An 18550-nucleotide genomic window follows, 5' to 3' on the forward strand; every position below is an offset into this window, starting at 1 on the left:
TGGGCTCTGTCGTGATATGGTGAAGTTTTAGGCAGGTCCAGATCTCAGGCAGAAGCTGCTTACTTGGAGGAAAGGAGCGGCTCACACTTGGTGTTACTTAGGAAGTTGTTTATTCAGGGCGAAAGCCCAGGTGTTCAAGGTGTGAGTGTGAGTCTTGATTTTGGGTCTCTCCTGCTCTTATGGACAGGGGTGTTACTCATGGAAATGAGGGGGAGTGACAAAGGTAGAGGCGGGTTTGACGTTGCCATTTAGGGGTAAAAGAGGTGTGGAGATACCTGAAGCCTTGGCTGAGCATCTGGCTTAGCCAGGGCCATCAAGAACCAAGGGTGTGTTCACAGATAAAAGACAATAGGTAACGATGGGCTGAGCCAGGGCTATTAAGAGACATACAATGGTCTGAGCCAGGCCTGTTATGAAGTTAACAGCAGTGATCAAAGGAAGCGTGGTGGGGGAAAGAATGAAACCAGCACAGAAACTTAATAACAAAAATTATACAGAAATTAGAAAACCCAAAATGCACACTGCAACACCCAAAACCATACCACTACCAAATTCCTTTGATTCCTCCTTAAAAAAGAGGATATCTCAGTCAAATATTTGATAGCTCATCTTGTTTCAGAATAAAATATTTTCTTGTCAGAGCCTCTCCTGCAAAATGTAAACATTCATACACTGTCAGTAAACTGGTATTCCATTATAATGAGAAGTTAGTTGCAGTTGTTTGCAGTCAGCTCCTTTTGTAATACTCTTAAGTCAATCAAAAGTCTTTCAGAAATATCAGACCTGAAGTTAGAACAAATATACTTAAAATATATACCTGATAGGTGCTATTGATCTTGCTGCAGCAATTCTACATCCTTTTTTAAACACTAGGTTAGGATGTCATTTTGTAAAAAATAGAAAATTGAGAAAAGTGCAGTTACTTCTATATTGGGAAAAATAATATGCTTTTGTTCATAGCTGCTTTCTACCTTTTTGATTGAAAATATTCCCATATAGAACTCTTATGAATAATACAGCTTTGTAAAAAAAAAAATAACTCCTTCATACAGGCTGTTTCAGACCAATATTTCAGCTTGATTTTCCTCTGTTTAGCAAGGGTGTCTTTCAGATAAATCAAAATAACACATTATTTGTGCCTCCATCCTGAAGGAAGCTCTGACCTCTTGAAATTCAGAGTGAAAAAATTCAGTGATTTGTAATTAAAAAAGAAAGCATCTGTTCTATGGAGAACTTCTCATTTTCAACAAAGGACCATGACAATGCTGACCTGGAGCTTCAATAACACCTAGAACAATGAAATGAATTCTGTGAGAGAAGGCATCCAGGTCAGCTGGTTTCCAATTTACATAGAGTTAGATAATTTTAAAAAGGTTCCTTTTGAAATTTCATGTGTGGTCATGGAGAAGATTCAAGTTTGTGTTTACCTCCCAGCCACAAATATTACAAACTGATTGTTTTTAAAAGAAAATCGTAGATCAAGATGGATGATTTTAGTATATTGTATCTTGGTTTCAGAGCCTCTCCAGAACAGTTGCTGATGCATGCCTCTCTTTCTTGCAATAAACTCATAAGCTACTTGTTCATCCCTTTTCAGCTTAAAGGCAGTGGACTCCAAAAACCTCTCACAACTTTCACTGGGGCACAGGCAGACTTCAAGACCAGCCTCAAGTGCATTCTTCAAATTCACCCAGTGCCATTGTTCCACACGCCATCTTTATAGCTGCCCCCACCTTGTCAAATCTGGCCATGTGTAGAGCTCCAATCATTGCAAAAATCTAGCAGTATCTTCATCCTTCATTTCACAGCTACCTGTCTGCAGATGGCCCAGCACCCCTGGGGCATTTGCAGACATTCTTACATTGCAGAATTGCAAGCAAAAGACATTGTGGCACACAGTCACAGAATTGTCTAGGATATCACCCTTTTGTTGCTCCTCAGCCTTCTTTCTGTATTTTCTCTCATTTCTTTTCAGACTTCCTTTTGTCCTGTCCTGGGTTGCAGTGTAGGACGTACATAAAGTATTTATTCTATCACCATCTTCATGAACTGTTGAAACCAGGTGGGCTAGTGTTTTCCCAAGCCCCCTGCCGCTTCTGCTAATGGCCTTTGAGAGTGTTTCCTGCTAATGGCCCATTAACACCTTTGGGGTCTCTTCTGCTAATGACTTTTGGGGTGTCTTCTGCTAATGGCCCATGAGTCACAGGTAACTCCCTCCAGGGGTTATCTCTGTTAATGGGCCATCAAGGACCCATTTCACACTTCTCATGCTATTGTGAGATGCTCTTCCCAGGGGGAGGAGCCAAGCTTTCTCACCTGGATATAAGCTGGTATGTGGGACAGTGCAAGGGCACTTATCCACTGGATTCCCAGAGGAGCGGGGTTGCCAGACCTTTCTACAGGATCACTGCTTCAGGAAGAGCACCTCACCTGGACTGCTTCCACCATCCTGCTCAGGTTGTATTCTGACTCTGTCAGTGATCCTTCGTGTTATTGTATTTATTTTACTTTTACCTTTTTACCATTCTTCTTATTAAATTATATCTCTGACTTGGAGCCTCTCATTCGTTTTGCTTTCAAACCACAACATGTCCCCACAGATGCACTCATAAGATATTGTCTAAATATATAAACAAAGACAAAAGGATCAGGCAAAACACCATCTTGTATAAAAACATTTTTTTATTTTCACATGAAAACAAAGTCTATTTTACTTACATCTTTGAAAAGGTATTGAGTTTGAAATGTCCTTTGTTTAGCCTCCTAGACATAGTCCAAGTGTGAATGGTTTTGCTATTACAGACATTTTCATGTTACACATGAAAGAGTTTTCTCTCTTAATTCCCTTCTTGAGAAAAATATGAGAATCTTATGATGGTGCAAGGAATATAATTGCCACTGTGAGCAATGGCAAGGACTAAAATAGATGCACAGATGCCTTAGGTTCAGCTTAGTAAGTGCACATTGAAGCCAAGATTATGGTTTAACATGGTAAGTACTAACACCCACTAAAACTCTAAGTAAAAATGAGATTTACTTAGAATTCAGCTCACATTACTCAGTTATTTCATTAGTCATCTTGTTTTGACACAGCCATTGTAAGTAATGTATAAAAAGAGGTCTAATGTTTTTGGTGAAAAGCAGGATGAATTCAGTGTAAAATATATGAAAGGCAATACATAAACACAGGTCAAATCCTCTCCAAATTCTCTTGCAAACGTTGTAGTCATCGCTGTTCTTACTGATGCTTGATCCAGTATTGCATTTCAGAAGACACTGTACAAACGATTATAGGTGACAAAATCTATCTCACAATGATTCCATCGTTAACAATTTACAATATTAAAAATTACATCTGTTAGCAAAGTATTTCTTCAGCTTTTTATTAAACCAATCCTGGGTGATACAGTACCAACGTCTTTATTGTGTGATTTGCCCTTTGTGTCAAATTCCTGCCAAAATTCCCCAGCACATTTGGTGTTCTGACATGAGTTACAGAAGCGTGTCTGGATTATGCAACTCTTTTTTGTCAAGAATCATGGAAAAATTCATGTATAGTGTGTTTTCTTGAAAGAATATGCTCTTGATAGTAAATTTCATCTTTGGTATACTGATAGCCCATGTGGCCAGAGATTAATTTCTAACTTTAGTACACACTAATTCCACAAGGATTAGTCAAACCAGAAGGTTTAATGTTCACAAGTGAGCTCTCTCCAATGAACTGTGCACCACCTCAGTTCAATATGTTGATGTATCACCTACAAGTCAGTTGACATCACTTCTGAACTCCAGAACTAGATTTAGAGCTTTGAAATGTGAAATCAAATACTCTTCAGGAAAAAAAGAAAATTTAAAACAATTGTTCTCATGAATGAAAAACATGGTGTTTTTAATTGGAAACACCTTCAACAACTACCAATTATACTTTCTATCACGAAAATAGAAGGCAAATATTGTAACACTTCAAGTCCTTTTCAAACTTGGTTTGTCATTAACATATCAGATGAATCTTGGTTTTGACACACAGAGAATTTTTCCCTAAAAAAAACCAAATTAAAAAAAAAAAAAAAAGAAAGAAAAGTAGAATGGCTTAGAAATCTAAAACCGTCTTCACTGCAATCAAAATTATTCATGGAAAAAGAAGAAAGACTGATTTTTAACCACACAAACTTGTAAAACAGAGAGGAACACCAAGGGTAATTCTAAGCAGGCAAGCTAATTTTGCACTTTCTAATGTCTCACTTGCTTCTTTTATTACAGCTCCCATAGTCTCAAATACTCATTCTACTAATCCTGGTCACTGGACACCATGGTGTAGGTGCTACAGACATTTTTCACTATGTTCATTTCCTGCCATGATTTTGTGTCGGAAGGTTTTTGACACCTCTCACCAAGCTATGCCTTTCAAGATAAACTCATCAGCATTCCAGCAGGCAAAATTTCATCCTGCATTACTGACAATGAGAAATACTACTGTTTTGTAGCTGACAAACTAAGCTTTGGTTTGTAGCTTTGAGTAATATTTCTCCCTCTCAAAAATGTCAATTCCCAATTTCCTAGCAAAACAAACAGTTCCTCTAGGCATAGAAAGGTCCAAGAAAACAACACAGCTGTAATTTTCAGGAAAACCTGTGGCTCACAATTCATACATACTTCCAAACATAATATCTGAACCTTGAACAACAAAAGTCCTCTTATTTACTTCAGGCATTAAAAAACCAGCCTCAGAATAGACTATTCATTATTATCATTATCAGACAATTCTGAAGTAATCGTTACTATTAATTCTTGCTTTTTAAACATTGGGAAGCCCACTCACAATTAACACTCACTATGTTCATTAAACTTCACATCCAACATGCCCTGAGGACAAAATCTCCTCTTACTGTATATCAAAAGGTACTATATTACTGCAGTGTAGTATATATTGTGCAATATCTGTGTAATATGTTGACATATAAGAGTGTGCATTACACTACCACAGAATTTTCAGTAAAAAGATTTCTGAAATTGAGGTATATAGACAGACATAGCCAAGTAAATTCTAAGGCTGAGATTTTGCAATGAGATCATCTGATGTATGTTAACATAATTATCTAGTGTCTCTCAGAGTTAATCATCTTACCTGAGCTTCAGGACACTAAAGAAGCTTCTTTGCCCTTTGCAATAACATCTGCAAAATTACAATACGATGAGTATTGTACTTCTCAAGAGTCCATAAACGGTGACTTCTTGACTGGCCTGAGAATACTTCAACCCAAGATACTGTACAAACAGCTGTATGACACCTCAAAGCACAAGCTGATGTCAGAAAACTTGTATATTCAAATAAAGTTTTGATCACAATACAAGTAGTTTAAACTGTTTTCCTATTATGTTGAAGTACAATGCTTTCAAGAAGATTGTGATTCATGTTTGATACATGTCACTAGCAGATCATGTGGTAAAATGACAGAAGAGAAGACAGAATGTTTTAATAAAACCATAAAATATCTTTAACCATGGAACCATTTCATGCTGTATTTTTCTTTGGAAGAACATAATTTCTTTGGAAGAACATCATCAAAAATCACAAACATTAAAAAAAAAAAAAAGAAAAAAAAAAACCAGGCAACTTTTTTCTTCTCCCTCCTACCCACCACCATCCAGTAAGACTATTACACCAGGTAATGTATTCTGACCACCATCTAGCATCAACCTGCTTCCAGATGCAGCATCACCACTCTGTATTAATTTTATCTATTATTTACTTCATCTCCACCCTCACCCATGCTCAGCACAGATACTCAGACCTGGAGCCCTCACTTTTGAAGGTCATTTGAGAATCCATGCTTGACCTAGAGCAAAGGAGAAGTCTTTCTGACTCATCTGTGTACCTTCGTGCCCAGAGCTGGTCTCCTGCACTCAGTGTTCGAGGTTTCAGCGACAGAGTTTCAAATTGCACATAAGTCTCTTTTGCGAGTTCAGCTTCCTTTGCAGATTTTGGTTTCAAATGAAGTTTTAAAACTTTGTAGAGTAAGAAAAATATCAAAGGTAAAACAACCACGCATCCTGCACTGCTGGCCACTATCAGAATAGAAAACTCAGAGGTGCTTTCATCATTTAACCCATCAGTGGAGAAAACAACACACTGCTCTTTTGTAGGTGGCACGCCTTTGGGTGACACACATGCCATATATTGAGTACTAGGTTGCAAACCATCGATTGTGACTTTGTTTTTGTTAGAATCAGTGCTGAGAGGCAACATATCTTTCTCACCATACTTGGAGTATAGCACAGTCACAGCGGAATTGCCCGTGGCATTGACAGTTTTCCAAGTTAAGGTCACTCTTTCATCAGTTTCACTGATCACTCTTAGGTTCTTCACAGTAACATTTTGCTCAGCCATACCTGCTGTATTCAATGGGGTATTTTCACCTTTCTTGCTTAAATCTCCAACCTGCTTTTTGTTTCCATTAGTCGCTCCCTTTGAAACTTTCTTTCCATCTAATATGAGCCTGGATTGCTTTTTGTCAGTAAATGTCACACTGGTGGATCTTTCAGTGCTAACCAGAGCTGTAGTGGTCTGTGCGGTGGGAATAGGTGTGGTTGTCCTCTCAGGTTCCTGCTTGGATTCCTCCTGAGTTGTATTCTGCCTCTCAGCCTCTGGCTTCCTCCCATACTTCTGTGGTGACACAGTTGTAGTAACTACGCCAACCACTGTGACAGTCACAGCAGCTTCTGACATTCCTGCCAAGTTCTTGGCTTTACATCTGTATTCTCCTGCGTCCTTGTATGAAATTCCTGTCAGGCTCATTATGGACCATCTGACACCCTCTCCAGGAGTTTCTTGAATTACTATGGGGAAATGGAAAGAGTAAAACATTATGAATGGAAAGCAAAGAGGAAGTAAACTTTACTAGACTCCTTCCCTTTCTGCCAGAAAGAATCACATATATGACAATTTTAAAAATTAAACAGAAGCAGGCAAAAAAGCACAACAACAGAAAAAAACCAAACCCAAACTAAATTTCCAAAACAAACTATGGAATTCCCAGCCATAATCTATCATTGAATAAAAGTTCTCAGCATGGGTCGAAATGGAAATAAATGTCTGGAGTAATTAGAATACAGTTTGCAGTTTCACTAAGAAAAACAAAACCACGTAAAGTGAAACCAAATGTCTTAAAGCTGCTATTGACTCTTAAATACTTCCTGTGACACTTACCATGCTACCCATTTAAAATGCTATTGGAAATTACCTTTGTCCTAAGATATTGCAGTTCTCCTACCTTCATCAGAGCTATGAGAACTGGAAAATATTTGGCATTAGCAAGTAGCATTTTTTACATTTAAGTAACTCCGTAAGTATCTTTCATAGCAGCTAGAACAATGTAAGACAATTATAGCCTTGCATCATTTCCACACAAAAATCATGAATTTGGAAAATGTTGTGTTTACAATGCTGAGTTTTAAGTCGTTCAGTTATGGCCTCATTGGCTTTTTTAACAGGAACATTTTCAAACAGAGGGTCAAGTAAAAAAATTCTCCTTTCTACTTTCTAGCTTCTGAGTTAGAGTCCAACTAACCCAAACTCCATTTTGCTTTATCCTCGCCCCACTTCATCCATTTTTCCCTTCTACACACATTGTTTTTCAACAGATCACATCCAGAATCAAAACAGTCTGCTGGACCTGTTAAGACCGAGAACTAGACAGAGAATTTCATAACAGCTGTTGCACAGATTTGATTGCCAGCTTGACACAATACATGGTCCATGGTTACTCATTAGAATGATTTCAAAGCACAAGCAACCCAATAATTTTTGGCCCTCCCATTTCCTATAAAAGAGCAGTTATACCTGTATAGTTCACTGGATTATTGTCTGACCTATTCCAAGTGAGCTGTGGTGTTGGGTACCCCGTGGCGTCACAGCGTAGCAGGACATTGCTGCCCAGTGGGGAGGTGATTTTTGTTGCTGAGGTCATCACAGACGGTTTAAGACACTGCTCTAACTCAGCTCTCTGGAACAAGATTCCTGCCAGGCTCTCAGGTCCACTGCATGAAACCAATGGATCAAGAAGTACAACGGAGGTGTCCACAATTTTAGAAAATTCAATTAGCTTTGAAATGCGACAGTCACAAAACCATGGGTTGTCCTGAAAACCTGAGGCAAGGAGGGAAGCAGAGAAAGAAAAAAAAATGTTGTCAGTCAATATATGGATATTGTGATTACAGTATGACACATGACTACCACCAAGTACCATCAAGGACAACCCTGGACCTATTCTGAGTTAATCTTTTCTCTTTCAACTCGTGGTTTTTGTTCAGCTGATTTTGTTCAGCTGATTGGGGGAATATTTTCAGAGGTTAGGGAGAACAGTATGAATGTTTATTAAGTTAAACCTCTTCTTCACAGAAGTTTACAGAGGCATAGTGACGTGCTGGCATTACCTGTGCTTAACTTTGCTATTTATCCACCACATTTAAAACCACTTTGAAAAGATGTCTTAAGACTGATGATACATTTTCCCCTGTCTGTGCCTCCTGGAAAGACAGCTTCTCAGGGCTATTGCTTCATGTCACTCTCCTCTGCTTAGTCCTTCTTTGGGTTCTTACAGTTTGACCTTCTCTGACCCTTTTTTCAATGCTTGAAGAGAACACAATGATTTAAGGGTTTAGCACTTACACCAACATCTCTGCCCCTTGAGAAAAAGGGATAAAAGCTAAGGAGAAAAAGCTTTAGGTCAACAGAATTTTTATCTGGCTCTGAACTACACCAATATTGTTAGAAGCTGGCTTCACTAAAGCCCCTGAAATATATTCAAGAAGAATATCAAAAGAGTAGAAAATAGGAAGGACCACAAAGCACCGTAATGACTACAGTATTTTTATGATAGCACACAAGAACCCTTTCTCTCTTCTGTCAGAGCCAATTACATTTGCTTCTTGGTTCCAGTCTATGAATTAGGAGCTTTTCCATCTTTGTGAACTTATGATGTTGGGAGAGAATAGCCATTTCTGAGAAATATCAGTCTAAATCCTCAGCTGGTATTGATTACTCCACTATGTTGACTTTCATAGAGCAACAGTGGCTTCACCAGGTAAAATATACCACAGCACATCACTCAGGAGTTCAAGAATTTTCTTATTGGACTTTTGAATATGCCTTTCTAATTTTCTCCAAGTACTACTAATAAACAAAACTTATGGTCTGAAATAAGGGATGGTATGCAAGGGCCTCTCACTACTGAATTTACTGATGAGTACAATAAACAATCATATGAGTCATACCAGTATTGAAAGAAAAAAAGCCCTAAACACCTGCAAATATTTTTCAGAGTGTATGGTTAAGAATTATCAAAACAGCTATTGGAAAAATGAGGGGTTGCTCTGGAAAAAACCTTCAGATGAAAGAATACATGAATAACTAACTACTTCTTCCTTTTATCACCAGACTAAGATTAGGTTATTTTAAGAGCAATGGTAGTGATTGGTTAAAACTGCAGTAAACCCAAATTAATCCCTGCTCTTTAAAACAAGACTTGACCTGAAGAGATTCTGTGACTTTGACATCACAATCCAATTTCACCCCTTCCAGACAGAAGAGATTTTACATCTATCCACTACTTATTGTTTGTGGGACCAGAGAAGGAGAAGTCAAAGGAAAGTATTCAGCAACTGCTTTTCCTCAAAAAAAATCTACAAAACATAGAAATTTCACCTGTGAACTTCACACATACATTCATAAGGAGAGAAGAGACTATCCAAGTGTTTTCTATATCTAGGTGCATCAACAGCTTGTGTTTATAAAAATTCTGCTCAGTCAAGACATGTGTACTTATTTGGGCTCATCTTTTCAGTTAGAGACACTCTGTAGTCAGAGACAACACTCCTGTAATTTTCTTTTCATCTTGCTTTCTTGCAATTTTTTCTTCTCACTTTTTTTAAATTTTCCTCACTATGCTAAGAAATTTACTGCAGGAAAGAAAGAGGTTTATTATTGTTTTTAACCTACTTGAAGCATTCAAAAGCCTTTGAAATAGAACCAAAGAATGGTTACATTAGAGAAGACCTTTAAGACCATCAAGTCCAACTGCTAACACAGCACTGCCAAGTCCAGCACTAAACCATGACCCTGAGTACCACATTTACATGTCTTTTAAATACCTCCAGAAACGGTGACTCCACCACTTCCCTGAGCCCCCTTTCAGTGACGGACCTTTTCCTAATATATATACACAGCTTTCATATTCTCCCAGTGTCCTGAAGAAATGCCAAAGTCATTATAATAGGTATCAGAAATTGACAAAATAAAAGGAATGATGAAACAACAATGAATAGTCCTTAGATTGGATGATTGTTTAGTCGAGCCTGGAACACAGGTTTGACCATCTGAGTGTTGGGCATAGGAAGAGTTCTGTCAGTCAGCCACCTTGTCTCCCCCGTCCATTATGCTTCCCAATGAAACTGCCTAAAGAAGCAGGAATTACTCTAATATAGATATCTAATAGATACAGCTACATGAGTTCCTTCCTTGCCCCCATAGCACAGCCCCTCAGTTTATCTGTGTCTGGCCAATATCTGACAGTGTTCACATTATGTCTTGCCATTGTAAATCACCAAGTTATGTGAATTCTCATAATGAAAAGATGAAAGCACTATTGATTTGGAAGCAAAATAAAACACTGAATTTCATTATACTTCAGTTAGTGCTGAAGAGAACAGAAATGTGAATGTAAACCTAGTTTCCAAACTACAAGAGGCATTTTGAATTTTAACAGCTTGTGCTGACAATATGTTAGAAGTGAGAACAAACACATGAAAGAATAAAGAAAAAGTTTAAAACGGGAGGGGGGGGATAAGAAAATGGAAACTATTAGGGAGCTTTAAGAAAAGAAATAATTTCTTAAGAAGCAAAAATGAAAATAATGATAAATCTCTGATGGCACATGTATCTGAGGAAAGAGAATGTCTTTATAAACCCTGGATTCTTTTGTGGAAATATCAAGACAGCTTGTTGATCTGAGAAAGAAACACAAGCCAAGGCAAAACAAACATTGGTAAGTATTTATGCATTGCGATATACCAATGCAGTGTTATTTTAATATTAATTATTAATTATAAATTGCTCTAAAACCCTTTAGTCTAGATTTAGCATGTTTTCTATTTACTCTCACACATTTATATGTATGCTTCCACGTACAATGGCAAACTTATGTATATGTGTGTCTGTGCATGCACATTTTTGTAGTCTTCTCAGTGAGCAGGATTTCCCTGGACTGTGTCAATATGGACTTTAGCTAGGAGCAAAATTTCCTTTGTAAATCAGTAACCAGACTCAGACCATAATTTGTGTGATTTTCAGTTGCTGCAAGATAGCAGGATAAAAACATTCAAGTTTTGGGCTGATAGAAATATTCACCACAGCTTGGGCCAGTCTAGTCCAGGCTCTTTCCAACTGAATTTACACATTTCAGTTCTAAACAGTAAATTCCTCTTCGACACTGTGTCACAGCACTTTCACCATATGGCAATTGCTAAGAGAGTAGTTTCAGGAAAAGAAGTATCTACTCCATGACCCAGCATAACAGGTGGGAGCCTCATGGACCTGCAGTATTCCAAATTTCTGGCACCTCCGCATGCAACAGAGGCAAGAGCTCAAATAACTGCCCCTCTGTCAAATACTGGACTCATCTGTTGCTATCAGTGACTCACTAGAGTCCACCATATGGAAGATTCTACTGCCATCAGTCCTGCCAGAAATGTAAATCTCTGTACTGCAGCCAGTGCTGAAATTTAGTTGTGATTTGGATCAAAGTATCAGGCCATGGCTCCAGAGATAACCAAGAGGGCCACATGATTTCACACACTAGTGCCCCAGTCATTTGCACTGTTTAATTTTCAGCTCACTCCACAGCTTTGTTTTGAGCTTCTCCAAATGGCACTTTCCAAGACAAAGCCAGACGTGTCCAGGGACAGTTGGCATTTCAGAGGTTGCTCCTGGATGAGACCACACCAAGGATGTGTGGTCTCTCTATCCTGTTGTCTCCTCCAAAGCACGTGCAGCAGGTTTTGTATCTCCAAACTATTCTGCATGTCCGTCAGCCCTTCACGCATACAACATACCCCTGCTATTTCATATTCCAAAAGCACAGATGAATGATTTCCAATGCAATTCTCACATAATTTCAGGCAGTCTAGACTGAAGAAAAAACACCCCCATTCCCAGAATTACATTTGAGAGTCACTGTAGCATTCTGTAGAGCCCACAGAGAACCAAGGATTAAATCTTACAAAGTGTGGAACAGTCAGCTTTAAAAAGACCTGGCCCTAAACTGTGTGGATGAGAGCCAGAGTGAGCCACCTGGCCAAAGGGCCTGGAATCATTCCCTAACCCTCTTTCATTTAGCATAGTGCGTACAGAGAGGAACATCATGCAGTGGGAAGTAGTTAATAAACCCAAACCTCTTAGTACAGAGATGATGAACTGGAAAAAGGAGATGCTAACATGCCAGTCCTCTGGCAAAAGTAGCCTTTGGCTCCTCCATGAGTCCTTGGGGGATAAGAGTCATGGGGAACCTGAACTTTCTCATATGAGCAACCATCTTGATGCTCAGTCAAGACACCAAAAATAAAATTGCCTCCTGTTGTTAAAAGATATATTTGCATAAACATATGAGTTTAGGACCTTGCTGGTTTTGATCTTGCTAATTACATACACATGATGATCTTGGTTTGCCAGAACCAGGAGAGAAGACAGCTCAAGCCATAGTTGATTACCCTAATTAGAATCTGACTGCTGTTTTCCTGACTAGACAAAACCAGCATTTACTCTGGGTTCCAGCTTCCAGCACAGTTCTGGTTGCAGTGATGTTTCCATGTAGGTAACAGGTCAGGCTGAATGCTCCCACAGAGAGTGGCTGGAGCACATAAAACACTCTTGAGCATCAAAGCATGCAATTGTGGGCATCGTATTTTAAGAGAAACGTTTTTTTAAACCTAAAGGTGTCCAAAGGGAAACAGTAACTATGGTAGAAAATTAAAAGAAAATAAAAGTACCACACACACACACAAAAACAAATAAACAAACAAACAAAAACCCCAAACAAACAACAAAAAAAAGCCATACCAAAACCAAACGAATGAAAAAAAAAAAAAAAAAAAAAAAAAAAAAAAAAAAAACACCAAACCAAACCAAAAAGCCAATTCAAACAAAAACCAACCAACCAACAAAAACCATAAAAAAACCCCTTCACATTATATTAGGAGCTGGTGAAAGAAATGATACGGTTAGTTAGTTAGGGTGGCAACCAGGGAAGGAAAACCTATGAAAGATTACTATAAGAGACGGTGATTAGTTTTTCTGTATGCCCATGCCCTGCAGGACAAGAGGTAATCAGCTTAGTTTGCAATAAGGGAGATTGAGGTTAGATATTAGGAGAAACTTTCTCACTCCCCTGATAGATAAGCACTGGAGGAGGTTACCAGGGAAGGTTCTGGGGTGGTCTGGCTGCAGGCTTTAAGAACAGCACTGACTAGTAAGTCAGAATGGCTCAGCTCCTCTGGATCTGTATCCCAGCAAGCTAGGTCCTTCCTGACCACATATCTCTGTGATCCCTATCTGCAGCTCAGAGGAGCAGGAGGAGAATATTTATGAGATGCACTTCTTTCTCAGGCTCCAGCAAGCCCAGTAGAGAAAGGAGGACCATCAGAAAGCAAGCAAAAATACTTAGTGGTGTCTAAAAGGACTTGTCAAAATAACCCATGACATAAAGAGCATTGCACTTTCTAATGTCCAGAGAAAGTGGATGTTTTCTTGTTCACTACAGAGTTTCTTATGTAGCAAGCACTGTCTGTGTGCATTGGGATATACACATCAGAAAACTATGATGTCAATGAAAAAAAAAATATTCAGCTAATACATTCACAGCTTACCCAAGATAAATTTATTCAATATAACACAAGGAAAGTACTACCTGGCATTTTGTATTCTCAGGTGCAAATCTATAAGGCTGCACAGAGCCTCCCCTAGCACCTAGCAGCAAAAAGAAAAAGAGAAGCAAGGTTCTGTTTAAACCCAGTGTGTGTTCCTCTCTGGACACCTGTGTTAAAAGCCAGTTATAGTTCACAACAGAAAATGGTCCAAGGGTCACATCCCAAGCCTTCAAAGAACTCAATGCTGGCACTAGAAGGTTTGCCAGGACTACAGGAGGCTGGAAAAGTGCCTGCACCAAGGAAGCCTGCAGACGATTCCCAGAGTTAAGGAGAGAGAAGAGCGTGTGAGTGAAGATTTTTGGTGGGGTTTTTTTTGTGTTGGGGGTTATTTTTTTTTTCTTAGTTCCTTTTGCTTTGTCTGAAGTGGTGAGGGCTGTATAAGACAAGGAAACCAATTAACCTCTGGGACTCTCACATGATATCATGAAGATTAGATCCAGTGCTTTACAGCCTCCTATAGTCTTCAGTGTGGGGACAGGGAAAGGAGTACTGAGACAGACTTACTTTTGCAGCCTTTACTCTTTTTTTTATTTTTTAAGCCTGAATAATGAAAACTCTTCAATGGTGCAAGCCTACAGTTATCATTCCTATGAAATCATGCAGCCTACTTGCATCTATTAAGTTACTTATATAAAATATGATCTGAATGAGAGTTTCAAGCTGCAGCTTCTACTGTGAAACAAAGCATCTGAACAAATGGACACTGAATAGTGAGGGTTTAGATCAAGAAATTGGAAATATTGGGCAGTACAATGCTGGACAGACCTTCACTAGGGCTTATAGAATTTCTGCCAGAGACAGCCAGCTGGTTTTCCTCCCTTCCACCTGCTGCACTACAAACACATCAAAATATGCACTTACATGTAAACAGAGATAGAAAAGAACAGTATTGATAGAACTGTTCCAGCCTGAGACTGGAGAAAGGGGTTATCTTGGCAAGACTAGGATGTGGACATAAAAGTGTCAGATAAAGCACAATGCCACAAAGAAAACTGATGCAATTTGCCTACTAGAGAAGGGGATCAAATTATGAAAAAAATCAAAGTCTGACCAAATTATTCTTAAATACTTACCTTAAACACTATAAAAAGTACCACGAATATATAGGGATCAGACTCCTATTCTCTCTCATATTCAATGTGTAAATTGCAAAAAACTTCAGGATAATCAGCCAGCTTTAGAGTAATGTAAGGTCAGCAGACATCCCAGGAGACCAGAGCTGCCCTGTTTTGAGCCACCAACACTATCTGCAGCATGGTGTCACAGGACAGGCTTTATATGAGCATCAGCTCTAGCTGCACGCTTGGCTTGGGAGCCTCTGGAAAAAGCAGTTACAAATGGACGTGCTTACAGTTGCAAACACATACAAAGATGAGGGAAATGTCACCAGAAACACAAAGTAAGTCCTGTATTTATATAGCTACTGAATGGCCCGTATTCCTGCAAACTGGATTCTCATAGCTTTTACTTCAGTTTTATAGCTTTGAGGTAACAACACGCATGGAGGTCACTATCTTCATTTTATTGTTTTCTGTTACCAGTAGAAAATAAATAAATGACCACAGAGCAAAACACAAGAGTGACCTGGGTAAAACCCCCTCTCCTGAATCCTAGGCTAGTCCCCTAACTGCTCTCACTTGCAATTTAATGTTCAGGTATATTTTAGTAAGGAATGAGACAGACAGGCTGTTCAACATACCCAAGATTACTCTCTGTGTCACCAGAATGTCTGTGTTCTTGGTCACAATAGCTCCTGAGAAGGGGGGCCAGATGTCCATGAGGTCTGATGGCAATGTGGTCAGCTTGTTGCTGGATAGGTCCAGGTAGGTGAGGTTTCTCAGGTAGCGGCCAGCATCAGCAGGAATGCTGGTCAACTTGTTGTTGTGAAGATCAAGAGTCCGTAAGTTGGGCATCTCTGCCAGGGATTCCCAAGGGAAAGTTGAAAGCAGATTACCATCCAGCCTCAGCTCATGCAGTTGTTTCAAGTTATAGAAGCTGCTGATATCAATGTTGGCCACGCAGTTGTAAGTGACCCACAGGTATTTGAGATCTACCAGGTAGTAAAAGGCTTCAGTTGGAATCCTTCGTATGACAGTTTTCTCTATACGAAGTTTTACAGTATCCACAGGAACATTCACAGGGATCTCATACATGTCAGGGTCATTACAGAGTACAGACCTAGAAACAGGGAAAAGATTTAAAGAAAGAAAAAAAAAAAAAAAAAAAAAAAAAAAAAAAAAAAAAAAAAAAAAAAAAGAGAGAGACATATTTGCATTTATTTATCAAAAGTTGAATTTCAGGTTTTAATGCAAATGCTGTAACTTTCTGCAGCACTGCCACCAGAACAAAGAACACAGAAATCAAAAACAGTCCTCTGCATTTAAAAGTCGAACAAATTCCACAAACATGGAGTCTCTAAAGACTAAAAGAATACAAACCAGGACTGATCCTTTCACATGAAACCTAGATATGCTTTATTCTGAAGTATGTAAGCATCACCTTCTATCCACCCCTCACTCTACTGACAACTGAAAGACAGAAGCCATTGTACACAGAATAATACATACATGTATCTCAAGTGGGAACTGCATGCCCCCTTATTAAAATTATTAAAATTCAAAATCAATATTACTAATTTCTAATTCTTCTGTATGATGAAGATTCAAAGTATTTTCTATACTTACCTTTCAGAATAGACTGAAAATTGAAAACATACCAAAGAAAATTTAGTAAAGAAGAGCTTTCTAGCCCTCTTTTTGATGTCTATGTACAAATTACTCACTTTATAGAGATGAAAAAAACTCTCTGCTGACAAGGATTTCTCAGTATTTTCAGTTATTTTATTTCAGGAAACAATTTTTTGGGGGTATATTGTTTGCACATACTAGCTTGAAGAGTCCCCTGCTTCAATAAGTCTATCCTTAATTTTCTCCCCCTTTTCTATAGATTATTCCTCTATTTTACTTTTTCTTAATGCAGCTTTATACCAAATAGGCTGTGACAATAAATAGCAATGACAAAGAGTATCTCCTAAAATTGACACAACAATACCAAGTCACCATATGTCAAATTAACCTCCTTACTATCAAAAATTACATTATTTACTATAGATTAAAAAAAAAAAACAAAAAAAAAAAAAAAAAAAAACAAAAAAAAAAAAAAAAAAAACACCTACTGTATTTATTTAAACCAGAATCACCTTACACTAGTTAACTAGTTTGTAGAGAGAGAAGGGATATTGCAATAGTCATGGAATTGAATGACATGGAGCAGAAAGAAATTGCCTCCTTCAAAAAAATGAAGATTTAGAGTAGCTATTTGCTAAGTACAAAGCCATAATCACCATCTGCTCCTGTTCAGGAATGCTGCTAACCATAGAACACTAATGTAAAATATGCCTTCATTGCAACTATGCTAGAAATAAGAGCAATGTCTGAAAATGTTATCTCCAGTTTCTTCAAACCCTTTCCTTATAAATTGCCCTATATAACAAATAATAAGATATATACCTTGTTCCAGTGCCATCACTTCTGCCATGGTAAACGCAAGTGCATTGTGAAGGACAAAAACCACGAACTTCTTCAAAAAAACTCATTAGGAGGTAGAAGCAAATAAATAGATACATGGCTTCCTCCCAGAAAAACTGACATGAAGAAATGTGAAAGCTTTATTCCCAGGCACTCATGTGCAGTGTGCTACAAATGTGAATGTAGCCATCCATTTAGTAACAGCAGATTACAACAGATTAGCTGAGATCTGCAGTTGCTTAACCTTCAAATGTATCCTGAATGGCATCAGTTAAACCAGCTCGTTCTTTACTCTGTCAGAACACACTCTGCTTCAAATCACACCCAACCATGTTCCAAGGTTTGTTTTAATATGTAGATTGTAAAGTTAGTGTGTAATAAAATATGTCTTTTCTTCTCCTAAGAGGCAGTGCATATATTAAATTGTGTATAAAGCATTCCAAGGTTCCTGAAGGAAATCTAGTACACCATGAGGGTATTGCATGGCATTCTCTTTAATACTGAAAATGGCAAATTAATAGGAAACCTAGATTCCAGAGCTTTTAAAAAATCCCATAAAAACAGGGTTTTGCCAAAAATACACATATACTTTAAATAAGTTTTACACTGCAAAGCCAAACTGCATATGTGCACACACATAATAGTTGAAGCTAAATCTATACAGTTGTCTTTTTCACTCTGAATAAATCCATTGCTCATACTGACAAAGGTATTTCTTGAAAATTAAACATTAGACCTATATAAACATAAGATTGACTTAGAATTGATGAGAAATTACCGTAAGTAGTTACTCAGTTTTATGTGCCTCCCAAGTGTGAAGCTTTAGGGTACAATTTTTCACATTTTCAGAATTTGCTGTTCAGTCACAGCACTAGAAACATGCTACTACAAAACAATAGCTGTTTTTACTACAAATTAATTTGGTTCTGCCAGTCAAATTTTTAAAAATACTTTAAATATGCTGAAACTCCTTCAAAATCCTAAAACCTATTAAAAGATCCTATGGAGTCAGTGTAGATATTTTGACACCCTAACATATTCACAGA

At 38.2% G+C, this 18550-nt stretch overlaps 1 protein-coding gene across 1 annotated transcript; it reads right to left on the reverse strand.

Moving 5' to 3' along the window:
• Positions 1–5153: 5153 nt before the first annotated feature.
• Positions 5154–17602, reverse strand: LRIT3 (leucine rich repeat, Ig-like and transmembrane domains 3; the record flags this gene model as incomplete). Its single annotated transcript, XM_083860802.1, has 4 exons — positions 5154–6837; positions 7841–8146; positions 15677–16155; positions 17487–17602. 4 exons carry the CDS (start codon positions 17600–17602, stop codon positions 5774–5776), a joined length of 1965 nt encoding a protein of 654 aa, XP_083716928.1. The 3' UTR covers positions 5154–5773.
• Positions 17603–18550: the final 948 nt, after the last annotated feature.

The sequence above is a fragment of the Zosterops lateralis genome (assembly GCF_965231275.1).
Source record: "Zosterops lateralis genome assembly, chromosome: 5".
In the NCBI taxonomy this organism is placed as follows: Eukaryota; Metazoa; Chordata; class Aves; order Passeriformes; family Zosteropidae; genus Zosterops; species Zosterops lateralis.